We start from the raw sequence: 20055 nt of genomic DNA, 5'->3' as shown, positions 1-20055 counted from the left end.
TTATTAATTACAATAATAGCAATGTCTTTGCTCCACTACCACTGACAGTTCTAGCATTCTTTTTATGGCAAACGGTCATTCTAACTCAGTAAAGCTCTCACCTTGAAGTGCAGGTGCTGGCACTGACACCAGCGTGGATGCCAGCATTGACACCGGGGTCGGTGACAGAACCTGGGTTAGCCGTGGCGTTGGTCTCAGCTATGGCCTGACTGCAGATCCATTTGGTCTCATCCACCACTGTGCGCGCGTGAGGCAGACGACCCACATCCCTCACCTTCATCAGCAGGTGGCGTCCCGTTTTGAGTATGTGAACTGCCTCATCATGGGAGATGGTGATGAAGCTCTGGCTGTTCACTTCCACGATCTGGTCACCCACCTGCAACAGACCAGTTTAATTAAAAATTCCTATGTAGAGCAACTGTAGACAGGCACCGACATCAGGGTAGGGCATGAGAGATTTGTGTGTAACTTCATTTCTGAGAAATCTGGATGACAAGCCAAGGCAGTGCTAAATATTATACCTGTTTTATCTAAATATCTTATAAAAAGTCACACGTGGCCAAGAACGATGTATGATTGTCACCACTGCGGTGGTATAAATTGCCTTGTCTCGAAGCTAACTGTGTTGCCAGAGGCCCTCCTGCAGAGTGGGCTCTTTAACCTGTAGACAGTGCTCCCCTGGTGGTTTATTTTACATGGAAAAACATTAGATGTCCTCTCTAATACACACCGTACCTTCCTTCAAGAAACTGCAGGACATGTGTTACTGCCAAAACATCCAAAAGACGTTGTGCCAATGCCAATGGACTTTGCACTGCCACTGATACAAGACACTAACCTGACAAATTTAAAAGTAAGTTCTGAAGATAGATACTTGGAACTTGAACCTGGCTTATTTTATTATTAAGTAGCCAAAATCATGGAAAAATCCAGGCCAGCAGTATGCAAAGGTCCACAACTATCACAGCAACACCACACAGAGCTAAACACACATGTACTCACAGGATACTGTATCTCTGTCTTCTCTCTGAGGTTATGTATGCAGAACTATGCGTGCCATGCATCCCAATCCCTGATTCAGACAGTATTTTTTTCATTGTCACGACCTCAGGCCACAGATTTAATACCAAACAAGAAGTGTGAAACCCAAGGTCGTCCCAACTTTCCCAATTCATTGAGTTTTTTGCAGGTTGCCACACACAAACATGTCCACATACATAAACACTAATGCTGCAGTAAAGGTGATGCTCTTGTGCTGACCTTTATTTCATTAAAATTCACCTTGGATACATTTTTTTAGTTGCTTCTCTATGGAGATGTGGGGCATTCAGCTTCTGAAAGGGGACATGCCTGAAAGTTTAGCATGGTTTAGCATTTTAGCATGCTTGCATTTGCTAATTTGCACTAAATACACAGTACAGCAGAAGCTGTGATTAGTTTTGCAGGTATTTGGTATTAAACCAAATATATATTGGAGACATTTAACATTTGATCTGATGATGGTGCTAAATGACAGGTCAGGCTCAACCTTTGTGTACGGCCTTGCGGAATAGGTATCAACATTTTGCACGTTTGGATGATACTTTGTACAAATTGATTCCTTTTGTGGCACATTTGACTACTGGTAAGGCTCTAAGGTAGGAGGTTATCACCTTTTTGGCTGGCTAATTCTTAATACAATAATTACACATGGAATCATACATCAGAATTGCGTGCACATATAGGAATTTGATACCAGTTTTTCCACATTGCACACAATCCATGTCTTGCACAGGAAAAAGGACATACAATTCAATAAGCACAGAAAAAAAACAAAAAAAACAAAAGACAATAATGGAGACTCAGACAATTTAGCATTGAACTTCCACAAAGTTGGGGGATTTGCTGGAGACAGATTAACAGAAGAATGGTCCAAATCAAAGCTGCAGAGGCTGAGATATCCTGAGTTTAAGTCCCTAGTTTTTGCCAAGCTCTAAAACCACTGCATCCTACATTTCCCATTATGAAACCAATACTGTCTCTCTGTAAAACACACCCTGCCTGGTAGCATACCATGCTTGTACCATGGAGCACGCCAAGGTTATTTTCTTAGGCTTGATAAAGCTCCTTCGCGGTCACAGAACACAGACATTATACAGCTGTGTTCACAGACTGAGTAGAACTCCTCAGGACTAATTACAGTGGCCTTTACTCTGTGTGTAACATTAGTCCATTTAATCAGGACTGGATGCTCCATGGAACAATGCAGGGAATATTTTTCTGCAAACATACATTTTTGTTTATAATGGTGATAAACTATTACTGGGGTTCTTATATGAATGGAGTTCATAGCTTACCTCATTTGTATTCAGGCCTGCATCATTAATGATGACCTCCTTCTTTGTCTGATATATAGCACTGTTTTATGTGTTAAGATGTTAATTTGAGGATACAATAATCCTACCTCCCTGAAGCAATTTAGCCCAATGAGGTAAACAAAAATAGAGTTGTCCTGTGTCTGTTTGTGGTCAACAGAGTTTATGTTAGACATATTAAAAGTATAATTGGGCCTGTTGATAAAGACTGGGATACAGAAGGATGCAGGGAAACACTTGGGAGTACCGAAAGCAGCAGAAAAACAGTTTCCACTGTATTATAGCAGGATAAGTAAGAGGCAGAAATTAGTTATCGACGTCTTTCCTTCTCACCCCCCTGCACCACCATGATTCTGTGAAGCAGATGCAGCTGCAATGAAATTCCATAACCGAGCCCTCTGAGGACGAGAGAAATCTTGACTGACATGTTTTGTTCACAAACAGGCACAGAAATATAAAATGCTGGTTATAAGGGCTTGAGACATTGGGCCATACCCTCGTTGGCTGAAATTAGCTTCTGTACAAAGAACATACCATAAACTATTATTTCAGTTAAATGATATTGAATAGACACCTGCTAAGAAATAGCACATGCCACTCTTTGCCACTCTCAATTGACATTCATGACCAGGGCAATATATTATCCCCTCCAACTGCAAGTCTTCCACGCTAACCTTCTCCCTGCTGTGCTGTAATGATTTACAAGTTTCATTGATCATTCATGATGAAGTGTGAAATAAAGTGTGTGTGTGTGTGTGTTTGTGTGTGTGTGTGTGTGTGTGTGTGTGTGTGTGTGTGTGTGTGTGTGTGCTGGGTGTTGGAGGAGCAATGTATTTGTCCTTTTCACGGAGAGAGGGCAAACTGCTATTTTCAGCAGCAGCAGCAGTGGCAGTTTGATGGCCTCGTGCTTACACAGAGAAGAGAGTGGCTGTTAATGATACAGGGACCATAGAGGAGCATACCATGGTCAGTCCCATTTTTGGGACACTTTTTGCCTCATCATAAACCACTGACCACTATATCCCAGTATAGGGCCTAAATTTACAAACTTGCTGTAATTTAACAGTCTTGACTGTAGGCAACCTGTGTTCAGAGCAGAATACACCTTCACTGTAATAAGAGGTGGTAAGAGATTAAAAAAGCACAAATCAGACCTGATGTGTGATGTGATTAGGAACAAGCTTTGGGTCAAAGGTGAGCCGTTGTATAGTCTGCCTGGACAGCTGGATTTCTTTAAATACACAATCTGCAGACTTCCTGCCAAATCCCAACATTTCCTCCTAATTCACTGATGTTTTTACAAAACATGGCTTTCCACTTTTTCAACAAATCATGGTTGACCTCTCTCAGTGGACGTCTGCACACCACCTGAAGCTCAATTTCATCAAGATCAAGCTGCCCTCCCTTCCAGGAATGGCGATACAGTAAGTGTGATGAAATATTGCAATAAAACGCATGAGAAATAACACTGAGCTTAATCCTAAACTAACATTTCTGTTAAAACTGACGTGGCTTTTTTGATTAAATCCAAAAGCTTCTACATGTTCATGGAACAACGACAGGCAAGAGGCTCAAGAATATACTGACCCAAGCAAAATTTCTTCTGACCCTTATTAAAATTTCATGTGAGATTTATGTGGTGGAATGTAACCAAGGACATTTGGCAAGAACTGTATGTCTTCCTTTATGGGTTCAGAAAATTCTCTACTCTTTTAACATGAATAAATGATTTAAGATCATTTGGATTAGTTGGAAAACTGTCACAAAGGTGAAAACAGGGAAGTTTTTCTGAGCTCATGAAAAGACATTTTAAAAATACCTGGTACAGAGACAGTTTATTTAATGTTTGACCTCATCAGCTTCACTGACTTTTATAAACATCTGCTCAACGAAAGACTGGGAAAGTTGTGGACTGCTCCAAAAACACCTGTTTGGATCATTCCACAGGTAAACAGGATGATTGGTAACAGGTGATAGTATCATGATTGGGCATGAAAGGGGCATCCTGGAAAGGCTCAGTTGTTCAAAAGCCAGGCTGGAGCGAGGTTCACCACTTTGTGAACACATGATCGGATAAAGGAGATGAATACATGGGCTCAGGAACACTTTGTAAAAACATAGAACACGGTAAACACAGTTCATTTGTAACTGATTGACTTCTGTTTTTGTCTACATTTTACACAATGTTGTGACAATAGATCAAATATCTATAGATCAAAATATGTAATGTGAAAGGTGTCACTCATAGTGACAAACCCTGGAATTATTATCACCAACTCTGGGATGAAAGATGACAATATGTCAGTGTTTTCAGTTTGTTCTGCTGCCCCCAGGTGGCCAAAAATATATATTAATGCATAAAATGTATTCTTTGCACTCCAGTTTTTTGGGCCACTGCTGTTTAATTTATACCATGTATTGACAAATTGAGGCTGAAATTAACGAGACTGTTGAACTGATAAAGCCACTGTTAAAGACTAGCTTGAAATTAAAGTCTCAGTGTTGTGTTTTCATTGTAAGTTCTTAATTATTTTTAACAAGATGATGTACCTAAATATGCAAATATCCAAAAAACAGCAACAGAGGAATCCAAAGATGTTCACATTTGTAAGTCTGCTTGTTTGATGGCTGAGTTGCTAAAAGCAGCTGCTCTGCTGACTTATACCTCTGGCCATATAGTCCTCGTTGCAGTGAAACACTGTTGTGTCTTTTTATACCACACAGCCACATCATGTTCCCCTCAGAACACTGGCTATCAACATGAATTTTGTTGTGTAGATGTGAAAATATCATGGCACATGTGTTAGCTACAATTGATCAAAGATGGATATACTGAGCGACTGTAGCCTACAGCTGAACAAAGGGCCAATACTGACTCATATACCAGTCTAATGTGACACCAGCAGTTGCAGTTCTTCCTACTCTGTGGCTGTTTTCATGGAAAAAGAAGCCACTCGGCTCTGCCGGCCGCCAAAGACACATTCCAATGCATCGGACATGACGTGACCCCCGGCAAGAGAGTGGCTGACACTCGTTAAAGATCAAGTCACAGCATGAGATAGCCTACTGGGATGGAGTTCACACACACACATACACGCACACACACACACACACACAATCATGTGTCCATCGTTTTTGGGGACACTACATAGATTTACATTAATTTCCTGGAGACTTACCCTAACCTTAACCAGAACGATCACTTGCCTGATCCTGACCTTGACTTAAGCCTAACACGATCCTAGTCTTCATACTAAAATATAATCAGTTATATTATGTTGACTTGAGTTCCTACAATGAGACTGTACAAACAGGATTTTGTCCCCACAACATGAGTAATACATGGCCACACACACAGGCATGCATGAGCACACACACACACACACACACACACAGAGAGACTGGGAAAAAGTAAGGTCATGACTAAAGGAGATCTGTCCCAAGAGGCACAATTCAAACCCAAAATTTAAATATGATATTCAGAGTAACAAAAGATTTTTTTTATCCAAACCAGTTTGTAAATTAGTATTCAACAATACAGACACTGACTTACATTTTCTTGTCATCATATTTCTGTTCTGGTGTCACAGCATCCTTTCCAAGGTTAGGAAACAGCCTCTAATTGAATGGATTTAGAGCAGATTTATATCACTTTCTAATGAATATGGCTGAGCGTTTCACTCTCTTAAAGTAATGAATGGACAACACCGAGTGTCACTGTATTGCACAAATTTAAATGAGTAATATGACTTTCAGGCGGCCTGTTCACGTAGAGCTGCAATGATGGATCGGCTAGTTCCCCAGTAATGCTGAGTTCAACAATATTTAACATTGCAATTTCAAACTGTGTACTAGGGTACTCTGCTGCAAAACTGTAAATTTTAACAGTGACGTGAATAACAGGAAAGGAAATCGTGGAAGGGAAGAACAAACCATGCCTAGCTTCACACACAGGGCTGTCTCAATTAATCAATTGATTTATTTTTCCCTCCATCACTCCTGGGGACATGAATTGGTATTACTCTTAATGGCAGGCTAAGTGGTATCAAACTGATGTATCTGAATAAAAATGCCTTACATTTGCCTTGTGATAATCACCTGCTGCAGTGTCTAGTCAAACCTCCATCTTTATTACTGCCACAACGCTGGCAGACAAGGAGGGAGGGATGGATGTAAACAGGGGAAGAGGGATGGTTTTCCAGGAAATGATACACAGCCTCTTTCTCCGCCTGCTGCTCCCACTCTAATGGCAGGATCACTCAATCTGATGCACCCGGACCACCACACACACACGCACACACACACACACACACGCACACACTAAAAATGGACAGCAGTTCTTGTTCACAAACAACAAATGGCTGCAGACTGGCAGTGAATGGAGGCACATCTGTGAGACTTGGAGAGGTGAGGAGAAGACATCCACTATACTTCTTTTAATATGCGCTTCCTCTCTTTCACCCTCTCTGCTCTCTCCCTTTTTTCCTAATTTCACATTTGCTGTCACAGCATGTCAAAAGCTCCAGTTCTGCAGCATGACCAGCCAATCCTCCATGATAAAAAAGGTGCCTCTTTATCTCTCTTTGTTGGAGAAGCTGTGAAATGTCACACTGCATCTTTCAAGGGACAACATTTGAATTTTTAGAATGCCTTTCAAGTTCTGCTTTTTTAATCTCCTTTCTCTCACTGTAAGTCTATTTTTCCGAGGTGTCCCAATTGGTTTGGACTAGTAAGGAATCAAACCATAATAAATAAATAAAATTTGATGTTTTATTTTTATCCCCAAGTAGGACACAGTGTGATATTATCATGAAAGCCATATTGAGGATTCAGCTATATTGTTTACAGGTAGGAAACACTGGCGTCTGTTCTTCTTGCCTTAGGCAGGTTGAAAAATAGCACAGAGTGAGAGTGGCCTGCTTATTGAGGCAGAAAGCTGACCCGAAAGCACACGGCAGAGATTTAGCATGGCCAATAAAGCATTTTTGCAGGCCTGTCGTGGCGGTGAAGTCAGCTGCCTGACTGAGGCTCTGAGGCAGGTAGCAGATGTTAGCAACGCTAACAGGTTTAGCAGTCTAATAGGGAGCAGGTGGCAGGAGCGCTAACAGGTTCATCACAATCAGGTAGCAGATGTAAGCGGTGGCAGCTGACAGTGTCGGAAATCTTCACGTCAACAACTCATTTAATCCCTGACTAAGAGTTGACGGACCATCCCACCACAGTTTGTGAGTGTCTCAGATGTTCTTTACATTGCTTTTAGATAGTGTTAAAGATGCAGTGCAGAGTTTCCAAATCAAAACAAATGGTTGTTTAGAAAGAGGGAAAATACATTGACATGTAAAACACTACGTCATGTTTGGAAAGTAGACGGTATAGTTTACAGCAGTCAAACATACTGGTGTGGTTCTTGGGGATTTTTCTTTAAAAAGTGGACAGTCACTATTTCAGTCACTAATAGTCAGAGACTATTTCAGCCATTGTTACTGTAAATCAGCAGCTTTCTGCAAAACATCATAAATGAGACTGCTTTGTGTAGGTGGATTGACCTGTCGCTCACACGCTTTGGTTTTCAGCCATGCTTGGCTCTAGTTTATCAGACAGTCACTTTGCTGTTGTATTGGGCTCTGTGTGCTGCTGAAAGGTGACACCTAGAATCATGATAGATAACTTCAGGTGATGATCCTTTGCAAGCATCTCAGAGAGCTCAATTCTCATTAGATTGGACATGTTGAACAGGTTTTGCGGTGTAATAACAACTCTATCAGGACAGGCTGAGTTGGGGTACCTTTAGTGCACCAGCATCTGCAGCAGATCCAGGGTCCACTCCAGTGATGTAGATCCCCAGTCCATACTCTGCACCACCCCTGATCATTAGGCCAAGAGAGCGACCGTCGTCCATATTCAGGTTAACCTGTACGGGAAACATGACAGTCAATGTGTAAATGTGTGAAAGTGTGTAAATGGTGCAACAACATGAAGCATTCAGTTACGCACTCACAGGGGTCATATTAAGGTGTCCCAGTGTGGACTGGGACAGTTGGTGTCACTATTACAGTGAACACTTGCTTGTCAAAGCTGTCACAAGCATCATTGTTTACTGGCTTTATCAAGCAAAGAATGCATGTCAAAGCCGTTTTATACACAGATATTGGTCAGCTTCACTTTGATAAAAATCTCTTTAAATCTGTCTTTTCTGGTGTTTAAAAAACTATTGTTTCCTTGTGAATATCATTAACAATGACATTTAGCTATAGCTGAGCATATATTTTTTTTCTGATAAAACCTGCTCAAAATGTATTGAAAGCTGCTGGCTTTGATTGTGTGGCTGTAGGCTGTGTGCAACTGCAACAGCTTATCGGCGCACGCAGGAAGTATTTGTGCTGCTGTTAATATTTGAGTTACTGTATGATAATTTGCTGGAGTAGCAGCAGAATGGGTCTGTGCTACCTGGCAGTACACTGGTAAATGATGTGGTTGATGCTGCAGGCTTTGAGCAGCTGTACAGCATCTAAACTTATATTTGCTCACCTCCCTATCAAAATGTTACACTGCTATAAATGCATGAACCAGACTTCACCACATTAGTAAGATGAGGTGCTTCATTTAGATGTGTATTACTATATATCACTGATATAGTACCATGTGCCATGTAGGAAGTCAAGTCAAGCACCAGTCAATCTATGTTTCAACCTTCACCTAGACAGTGAGGAGGACGTCTGGGCTACCTTGCTTAACCTGCTTCCACCACAACCTTTACCTAGATAAAGTACAGGATGGAGGATAAATGGAAGGATGTTGTACCGATGCTACAGTGTATGACTTAAGAATTGGAAAATAAGCACACAGCAAGCATCTCAGAACAAACCAGGTTTCATCCTGTGGTCTCTTTTTCTGCAACAATTAATTAGTTGGAATAACTTCTCTTCACATCGTGTGTTATGTGTGGAGATTCTGCACCTCATCATACATAGGGACGTTAGTTTCTTCATGGGAGAAGCTTTTATGGCAGAACCACTCTGGAGTGTTCTCTGCCACCAGCAAATTGTGAGAGTGCTGCGGCACAGAGTGCTCTGCCTTTAAAGGGAAGGAGAAGTGATTGGATTGGACATGATTGAAGCCAGGGCCGTCACACATCTTACTCCAACACTGGTCTCAAACTACATCACAGAAGCACAGCTTACAACTGCCTCAAAATTACCGACACCATATGCTCCATACGCTCACACTGTGCACCTCTGACCGCGTTCCACTGATTGCATCTCACTCCATGCTTAAAGGAAAATTCTCTTTCCAATTTGTCATGTAAATTAAACAGAGATGAATAATACAGCATAGTGTGACAATTAATATGTGGACCCACGTACCATTTCATTATGCAGAAACAGATTGTACACTTATGGCACAAACACACAAACACTGGGAGGGTGAGTTTTTCTACCCCACCCACTGCACCTGCTCCATCTGAAATTAAAAAGACAATATGCAGTAGGTATCATAAACTATTCAAAAACCAAATACTCATTAATACAAAAACAATGCAGTGCCGTCTGGCTGACAATGTACATAAAAAGACTTGAACGCAGGAGGATAAAGAAACTCATAATGTAATAAGCATATGAAAGACAAAGATTAATTAGACATCATGAATGAAATGTCATGACATTTTCTTTTTTCAATTTTTCAAATGTTAGCAAACCCTTATCTGCCCCATGATACATTGCTGTGTCCGGTTTTTGGAAAAGGAAGGTGAAGCTGGCCAACTTAGTTCAGAGCATGAACTGGTTTCTCTAGTAGAGAGTGTTCTTGCCAGAAAAGTTGTTTGCTCACTTGTAAAGTTTTAAATACTTATAACGACCTACAAAGCATCTGACTTTGACACCAGAGGCCGTGGTCCACATCACATCTCAACCATAATTCTCAGTCATTCTTAACTTGAAGCTGCATTAATAGATTTTCTGCTGCTTGAGAGCAGCACAACATGCTGAAAAGATGATCCAAAACACAAGGCCAAAGTTGAACCTTCACTGAGCAGAAGCAGAAAAAAGGGAAGCTCATGAAATGGCCATCACAGCCTTCTGACCTCAATTGGCAAGATATCAAATGTGCAGTTCTAGCAAGGCAACCCATGAATTCATCTGACCTGGAGGCTAAAACGGGCAGCTTTACTGCCTGAGAAAATAAAGGGCCTCATTCACAACGATCAAAAGACTGAAAGCCATCATTCATGCTAGAGAGGACAACACACAATATTAAGAACTAAGGGTATGCAAACTAACAGGGACAATGTCAGTATTTTCTTTATTGCTATGTTTGGTTTTGTTTCTGTGATGCCTTGTTGTTTAATTTGAATCCCATGAAAAATAAAAACTAATCGCTAATCCTGCTGTTGTTTACCTGCTTGTCTGTTAGCTTTCTTAGCTTAGCAAAATCTCAGCAGAAATTCACGGTTCACCACCAGTTCATGTTTCTCCCCACTCAGCGACACACCCACAGAGAAACCAACAAGAAACGTGAAGTTCAGGACACCAACGACCATCGTCAAATGTATTTCTGGGACCAGAGTGGGTGATGTTGAATTAAATTTCAAGTCCTAAGGATGAACAGTGGTCAGCAAACCTAATGTTGAGTCTCTGGGCCGCTGCCAAATCTGACCAGTGTTAACATGTTTAGCTGCATGTCATCATTCGACTGCTGGCTGTCCAGCTGGTGTCCAGCAGAAGATGTGGGCCTTGTAAATAATTAGTCTTTCTGGGGAAGACCTGGTTTGATTCATCCCACTTCCGAAGGAGCTGCTCTCATTCCCAGAAATGTATCTGAAATTTGACTTGTGTCTGCCCCCCACCAGTAAATTAATTACTCAAAAGTAAACAGAAGAGGAGTTACCCATAAAAGCCCAATAAAAATAACACCACCAGTGCAACAGTACAGCAAGATAATTAAATGAGGCTATAATATTGATTTATTTGTCTTATTGAAACCTGCGCTGCCATGAAGAGTATGTTAGCCTGAATGAAGCTACTCCCCTAAGTCATTTTAATACTCAAATTCCTTGAGGCGAGGTCAAGGAAGTGGAGTTACAGCCATATTTGATTCAAGTATATAATGAACTCAACCCAAACTCAATTATCATATATTCAAAAGCCTTGTTCTTAGTCTTTCACACCAAACCTGGAAAACACTACAGCGAATTTTATTTTTTAAAGTATACTGTGCTCCTGGGCTGTATTTTGAGGTTTTAGCTGAATACTTTGAGTTTTCATCAAGTTTAGTCCTTAAGGCAGATTTATTCATCATCATACGTCATTATTACAGGTGATTTTAAAATGTTGAAGTGATTCCATGTGTCACTATAAAAGATGATTCCTATGCTGACTTTAGTTCCTCCCAAATCAACATCTTGTTGATGGTGCTGCAGGCTCCCTGCATATGATGCTTGACTCTATTGCCCTTCTAAAAAAGAAGATAATAAAACAAAAGAAGTTAGTGCCATGGTGTACCCCCAAACCCACAAATTTAAGCAAACATCATGCAGACTTGAAAGGAAATGGTGTTCCTCCAATATGGAAGAATTTCATTTAGCCTTGTAAGATAATCTTGAAACATGTAGGAAGGACCTCCACAATGCCAGAGCAGCCTATTACTCATGGTTAACAGAGGAAAACAAGAACAACCCCAGGTTTCTCTTCAGCACTGTAGCCAGGCTGACAGAAAGTCAGAACTCCATTGAGCCATGTATTCGTATAGCCCGAAAGATTTCATGAGCTTTAATGATTCTAATTATTAGAGACAAAATTCATCACCTCATGCCCTCAACTGGTACTGATGGGAACCTTAGAAAAGGCTGTAAAATCTGATATGTATTCAGACAGTTTTCTCCTGTTGACCTTCACCAGCTAACTTTACAATTTCTTCATCTAAACCATCAACCTGTGTCTTTGACCCCATCCCAACTAAGTCTTACCCTTAACTAGAACTCCTTTACTAGGTATGATCCACCTGTCTTTGTCAACATGCTATATGCCACAGTTCTTTACAGCAGTGGTCCCCAACCCCCGGGCCACGTACTGGTACTGGTCCATGGGTGAATTGGTACCGGGCCACAAGAAATGACTAATTATTTCAGTTTTATTCATTATCTGAGTCTGAACAAGCTTTTATTTTGAAAAATCTTATATTTTGAAAAATGACCAGATTCTCGGTTACATCTTGGTCGCTTGAGCGCTCAAATTTAACCCCCAAGCTCGCAAAATTAGTAATAGAGATGGAATTTATGGCTCTTTGAGGGGAGCCGGCTCTTGGTGAGCCATTCCTTTCAAAGAGCCGTTCAAAAAACTGGCTCATTTGGCTCATTTTTATATTTATTAAGTTTTAAGAAGGCAGTCTGGCCTTAACTCTTTTTATCTTGGAAATAACCACTGGGAGGAATGAATTTAGATGTCCTACCAATATGAGTTAAAATTATTCTGAAATATTGATTATAACGTTATTTGACATGTGTGGATTAGATTTGAAAGTCTGATCTGGCGCCATAACACTCTGCTTTGACAGCGCTATGCTTTTTTTTTTTTTTTTTTGTTACTAGCGCACTCACGTGAAGGCAGCGTGCACAAGGTGGCATGATGCTATTTGCATATCTAATAAGCACCGTGCTGGGCAGCGCTCCTCCCCATGTAACCCGAAAAAAAAAAAGAACGGTTCCCAGCTGCGACTTGGTTCCCATCATTCATGTTAACGAGCCACTCAAAAGAACCAGTTCGTTCGTGAACGTCACAACACTAATTAGTAAAAACAGACGTGTTTGGAAAGTTTCTTTGCAAAGGCGAAAAGGCCCAGCGAAGAGACAGAAGACAAGCTCCGACGTCCAAGAAAAAGAAAGCTTTTAACACACAACACCAGGAGTCCTGCTTGAAATAGGGATTTGTTGAGTCAAAGAATGTGCAGGTGATGGTGTTTAGCAGATTAATTCCAGTATGTGCACGTTAATAATGATTCCTTTATGCCAAAGTCACAGAGTTCCACAAGGGTATATGCTTTGACCATTCGCCCTGTATATGCTTCCTTTAGGCAATATTATGAGGAAACACAAATTTCCATTGCTATACAGATGATTCCCTGGTATATTCATTCATGAATAGAGATGAAACAGTTAACTAAACCTAGATAAACTGCATCTTTCTGCTACTAAATTTGGACAAAACTGAGGTTACACAACTTGGTTATATTTGTTACCTCCAGGCTGGATTACTTTAAAATCAGGCTGCTGATCCAGAGCGCGGTGGCACGTGTTCTGACAAAAGCTATGAAAAGAGATCATATTTCCCACCTATGAGCCTCTGCACTTAAGAATTTAAAATCTAGAAACAGTTTGAAATCCTTCTTCTTACCTACAAAGACCCAAATGGTCAATGGTATTCGTCATATTTTTATTACTATTGATGTTATTATCATTATTGTCATTCCTGTGCATCACTGTCTCTTTCTCTCTGTTAAAAGCAGTTTTTTTTTCCACTATCATCACTAAGCACTTGCTCATGGGGTCTCTGCGCAGTGAAGAGTATGGTCTGGACCTGCGACCTGCTCTACATAGAAAGTGCCCTGAGACAGCTTTTGTTGTGATTTGCTGCTACATAAATAAAATTGAATTGAATTGAATTGAACTGCTGAAAATATCTTTAAACCAGAGATTAAATTTGACTGTTTAACAGCTGTGAAATTCTAGATTCACACAAAAAGCCTCTTATGTACAAAGTATTCCTGACTAGCATAAGAGTACTTAACTAATATTTCTCACACAAGACAGTTCAAAAGATATGATTCATAAAACAGAGAGCTGGCATATTATAGATCCACTGGCATATATATCTGGCATATTGACTGACAAAGATTTATGTGTAATAAGGAGCCAACAAATCATGGCCCCCACTATACAGAAAGGCTAGTTTGCCTCTGTAGGCCTCTACCCAGAGACTCCATGCCTCATCTTTTAATTAGTTCTCCTCCAGGTCATCCAGGCTCATCTCAATACAAGCCAATATAAGCATTTTTTTTATGTATTCTCTTGCTCCTGTGCTTTAAGGCCACAGGCAGAAATCAGCTCCTGGGCAGGTTTTTGACACATCAGCCATCAAATGTGCAGAGCTGCTTTCAGAGGCACTATCACTGGCTGCATGGAGCTGTTTATGCAGCAGTTTTAACTATGGATCTGCTGTTAGATGTTTGGATGCATCCTACAGCGGCAGTGGTAACATCAATTTCCAGCCCCTCCCTTCCCCTGTCAGCAGAAAACTGCCTACAGCCACTTCAACCCTTGTTTCAGCCACTTAAAACAGCACTTAAAGACTCAAAGATAGTGTTTAATTGTTGATCTAATTACCCTGAAGAGCAGCGTAAACTGAAATCAACCTGTTGAACTGATCCAGTTTTTTCAGATTTAGTTCATGGACAGAACTCTGCACGAACAATGCTGAACCTTATTCATATAAATTAACTTTAACATTCTCAAACTACAAAGTACTTCCACTGTCACCCTGTGGAAACAAAGATCACGAAAACAAACTCATCAGAAGGCTGTTGATTAATGATGGTTGTTAACTTGACTTCAGACACAAAGCTCTAACAAGCTGCTAATAATACAATTACATAAAATTTTAAACCAAATGAAACAAAGTTAATTTACAAAATGTGCTACAGATCCAGTTTAGATTTTATTGTGTCGTACTTCTAAAACATAAAATGGAATAAAACCACTTTGTCAGACAAGGACTGTACTGGCAAAAACCACAATACATTTGAAGACTTACAAGACTTCGTCAATTTGAAATGGAAATCCTCATATGATGGTTCTACTGGACATTTTTTTGACAGCCTATTAAACAGCAATTCATAAAAGAGTCCCTTTTCTTTTTCTGGGTGTTTTTTTATTATCATTTTTGTCTAGTGCAGACGTGGCTGCCATGAAGGCAAAGGCCCCCTATTATTCCTACACTGTATCATGATGGCCCTGTCAGCTTTGCTTATGGTGTCTTTGACTCTGTAGTTTATAAAGCAATGTTTGCAAGCTAGTTCAGACAGTAAACTGAAGCCAGCAGCTATACTCAAATGACACTACACTCACTGCAACATATTGTATATACCCTTTCAGTCATGGTGGTGTGCTCAGGCCGTCACTGCTTTGCTCACTTCTGATGCTGTTCATAGTACTTTAAAGTCCCATCACTACTCCAGTATCCAGCCTTTTCATGCTGAATCCACTTACCCCATTTGGAATTTTTATTGCCACTCCCCAGTCCCTGCTGGGCAAAGCTTGGTGTTTCCTCCTGGGGGTTATTTTTGGTGATTTGGTGTTTGGAGCTTAGACCCCAAACACCAAATCTGCACATATTCTGCATTCACAATCTATTCAATGTGAGCTGGCTGACTGAAACCATGTCTCCTAGAAATGATATCTATATCCTACAAGTTCAAGCAGAAAATAGTATGTATTTATTCACACCGTGCTTTTGTTTTGAAAACCTAACCACTGGGGACGCTAACTCCAATCCTGGGTGTCTGCTTTGTACATGTACAGCCACCATCCACCATAACCACCTGCTGATAACTTGAACGTAGAACAGAAAAGGAGCACGTTCTTCACTGGAATAAAGCTGTCAGAGAACATAATCCAGTTCTTGTAAAATGTATTTGGTAAAACAAATTAGTAGGACACACTATAAATGCCATTTCTAGGGAATACTCTTGCTGACTGAAGTAGGGTAACATACCCGTTTGATGGATTGTTTGTTCTACTAATTCATGATTATTTATATTATTAAGCTTATCGTTATCTTACATTTAATATTTGACCCCATTTTTCACTCTTGCATCAAAGATTAAAGACAGCAGCACTCCCACACAACACTGGCTCCCTGCTAACTGCTGTAATTTTAAAACTCAGCTGTAAACTGCGTTGAGTTTCACAGCATCCAACAGAGATCGATGGGTTAGGAAGCAAACAGGCTGGTTTACTCTACTTCTATCACATTTCTAACAGAAACAGGAGATTGACCATATATTTCAATGTCTGTTGTATAAGATGGCTTATTTTTAGGAAGCGTTTTTAAGAGATCATTGTGTAATGGTGACTGATTTATCCAATCAGAAAGCATGGTAACAGGTGTATTTTTCAGATGACTCAGTTTGAGTAAATCTTCTCATGGGGAGCAGCCAGTCACAGGCTTGTGGTGGGTGACTGTTGTAGGATGAGTCTGTCTTCCAAAATGTCACAACACCAAAGGTCGCGATGACTGTCCTCAGAGAGCCACCCTCCAGTCCTGAGCCGACTGCTGTTTGACATGAGCAGGAGGACAATTACACAAACCTCCGTGCTCAGTCCGACAGATGCAACAGTCTCTTTGCTTTCAGGGAATACTCCCTTTAAAGTCTGCTATTCAGATGTTTTATTCATTTTGAATCGTACCATGTGTCACATCTATTATACCCTGGACCATTTTTCTCTTGTACCACCACACACACACTCATATACACACATTGTTCTTACCGTCCTCTCGTCCATGCTGTGCCCTTGCCTCTGGTTGGCCTCCTGGCTGTCGGGCGGTGGGGAGACACTCCGGCCCTGAGGGTCCACCCAGCTGTACACGTGGTTGGTGATGTATCCTCCAGGGATCCGACCCATAGAGCACACTGACATGGCCAGCTTTTTGCATCCCTTCAGCACCTGCATTAGCAGAGGAGGGTGAGGCTGTGAAAGTGCTCCATACAGCAGACCTCATGACCCCACACAGCAATGCTTTCACTATCACAATAAGGCCAAACAAACCCAACACAACCAACACATGTAGTCTTTCATGGCAGAGAATTTTGGCCTAAATACTAAATGAGTCATGTTTTGACCTTATACAAACTAAAAATTAAGGATCCAGGCTTCAAAATCTCCATAATGAGCTACTTAACCCCTCCTGAAAATCATCTTTATGTTCACCTCCAGTCATTTAACCTGTATGTTTCTGCAGTGACGTACAAGTGTGCTCCTAGGTGTGTCAGTACGCCTTGGCATCATTAAGGGTGAGGTTAAAGAGAGCATACTTCTAACCACACCCAACCACAGCCAGCAGTGACTCTGGGTGCGGTCAGAGATGCAACACAAAGAAGGTATTATTGCCTTTGCATTTCCAGAGACAGATTAGGACTTCTTCCTACAGCTTAATACAGATTTTATGAACTAGTTTTTCATTCTAGAGGGAATTGGCAGCACATCATCAAAAGGCTTCCACTTTTGTCATGACTACTGCTTGTATGCAGAGTATATAAGAGGAATTCTGACACCTTACAAAAAGCCTAAAAGAAAACTGATAGTGATTTTTTTTTTGTCATTATTTTTAAAAAAAGATGCTGTCTTTCCTGAATATCTCTGTGTGGCAGTATGGTTACGGTTACGGAAAGACAATGGTTCAGTTAAAAGACAGCAAGTATTAACTGTTCAGTCTCACTCATGAAAGTCAGTGGCGCTACACACTCCACCACCCTGACCCCCACACCTTAACTTTCCCGTTCACGATATCAATCCTGCACGGGTACAAAACAACCCTATTAGTCGACAGTGACATTAATATTGGACAACGACTGCAAAACCTGGAGTTGGGATGAGCAGCTGGACAGTATGACCAGGTCACAGTTTATCAAGTGTGTCAGCATTGGGAGGTGGTGGACTTTGATGAACTCTGGTTGGATTTGAGAAAGTCAACACCTGTTTACCTACTTGCCTTTTGTTGAGAACCTCCTGATTAGTATCCTTTTAAGACCAACCACAGAACAAGGTGGGACTTGTGCTTGGACCAGCTGCTGATGCTGACTCTAGGTAAGCTCCCAACAACCCACTGCCTGCCAGCCTTTCTTTTCGTTCCTTTAGACAGTAGTATATCCTTTCACACCCACACACGAGCTTTATGTTAGAGAGTGACCACAGCCTAGACACTAATAAAGAGCTGGTTGCCGGTCATTCCTGTAAAACTGCCAACTTTTTAAAGTTCTCCATTTCTACAATATGTGTGCATGACAACAACAGTATGGTTATGGCAAGGTGACTAAAACACACAGAATCTAAAGGATAGTGGGCTGGTCGAGGCTAGCACACAAACAGTATCTGCACCCACAATCCTCTGCCACCAGCTTTTCTCCAGCAGGTCTGACTATTTGTTCTTTTTTCATCTGTCAGTATTATAACAAACAAACAAACCAACCACTCTGAGAAACAATGCTTTCCCCAATAGCCTGTTGGTGCACAAAGATTGAGTTGAACCATTGCCTGGTGTTGAATCATTGGAACCTTTCATCGTTTCTCCTTGAGTGATTTCATGTTCCTTTCAGCTCTGCTATTTAAACCACTGAAACTCCCTTGCCTCGTGCATCTGCTGTCAGATCATTTCGGTGTTTTATGAGAGAGGGACAGAATTAGCAGAGGCTTTGAGGCCACAGCGCTGACTATCACTGTGACTCACACAGACGCCGGCAGAGACACTGCAAAGACACCAGGATACACAGAGAGAGAGGGTCAAAGTCAGGTCTGAGCTTCCTCCCAGTCCTTATTTCATCAGTGAAATCTAGGAAGAAATATATTTTCCCATGACAAAATGAAACAAAAGTAACCATTTAAAACAAAACTGATAATTTTTTAAAAATTTTTATTAAATTCATTCATTGAAATTTCCATAAATGTATAAAAGTCTTCCTTAAAGACATGTTTGTATCAGTGGACTCATCGTACACTTGTGATTACTAAAACAGCACCTTCCCTTGATTTAGATACTTGACCTGTTGCACTGATAGCTTACGTTTTAGTAATGTTGTGTCTCTGCCCACAATGTAAAAATAGGGGTTGTTAATGGATTTTATGGACTAAATTCATCTACAACACCAGTGAAAATGAGACAAAATGCCAACAGCTGCTATAAGCCACGAGAACATGCAGGCCAGCATGCTGATATGACACAAATGTGCGGATGGAAGTAACATCTGTGTTACTTTCAGTAGCCAAACAATTTAAATTACTGACTGTAAATGCTTGCATAGCAAAGTTGGTAATTTATCTGCTTATATGAAGTTAAAGCCGGGCAGCATCTGAACAATGTAGTCAATCCAGCTTCAACTGATCGCCTTCCTCTGCTGCCGTAAAGTGAGCAAGCTCTATTTAACAAGCAGAGTTGGGGAGTGACAGCTGGAGCATCTAAGGGGAGCAGCATGAACACTGTATTTAATTTCTATTTTTAACCAAGACTAAAATGAAAAATAATGAAATGATTAAAATATTACTAACACAATGCAATACATACATATAAGTATACGTTTTAATCAAAAGACTAAAATGAATGAAAAGCAGGTGTCTGATTTAACAGTGCTCCCCCTCTGACCACTGGACTGGTGGGGTTCATTAGTACAGTCATTAGACATTATGTTTATTATGACTAATCCAACAGTGACACACCATGCACTTTTCTCTGTCTCCCACATGTTTGTGAACAACATGGCTTAAAAACAAAAGGACTGCAGGATGCATCTTTGCACTATTTTTAGTCAGTGTGATGTTCCTCTAACAACAAGAGCTGTAATTTCCACCCATCTCCATCGACATGAACACAAAAGCACTTTCTGAAAGCTGCTCACTTTTCCCCGTTTTTCTGCCCATTTTTTTTTTCACTGTCCCTTTTGA

General features: G+C 40.8%; 1 protein-coding gene across 1 annotated transcript in view; it reads right to left on the bottom strand.

Moving 5' to 3' along the window:
• The window catches only part of whrnb (whirlin b), an 83236-nt gene that overhangs the window by 33664 nt on the left and 29517 nt on the right, over positions 1–20055 (bottom strand). The window contains exons 2-4 of the mRNA XM_041936360.1: positions 16891–17067; positions 8140–8265; positions 102–376 (exon numbers count right to left, since the gene is read on the bottom strand). Of these exons, the coding sequence (XP_041792294.1) occupies positions 102–376; positions 8140–8265; positions 16891–17067 (578 nt within the window). The remainder of the gene's footprint in view (positions 1–101; positions 377–8139; positions 8266–16890; positions 17068–20055) is intronic.

The sequence above is a fragment of the Chelmon rostratus genome, chromosome 5, assembly GCF_017976325.1.
Source record: "Chelmon rostratus isolate fCheRos1 chromosome 5, fCheRos1.pri, whole genome shotgun sequence".
Taxonomy (NCBI): domain Eukaryota; kingdom Metazoa; phylum Chordata; class Actinopteri; order Chaetodontiformes; family Chaetodontidae; genus Chelmon; species Chelmon rostratus.
This window is presented reverse-complemented; position numbering and strand designations above follow the sequence as displayed.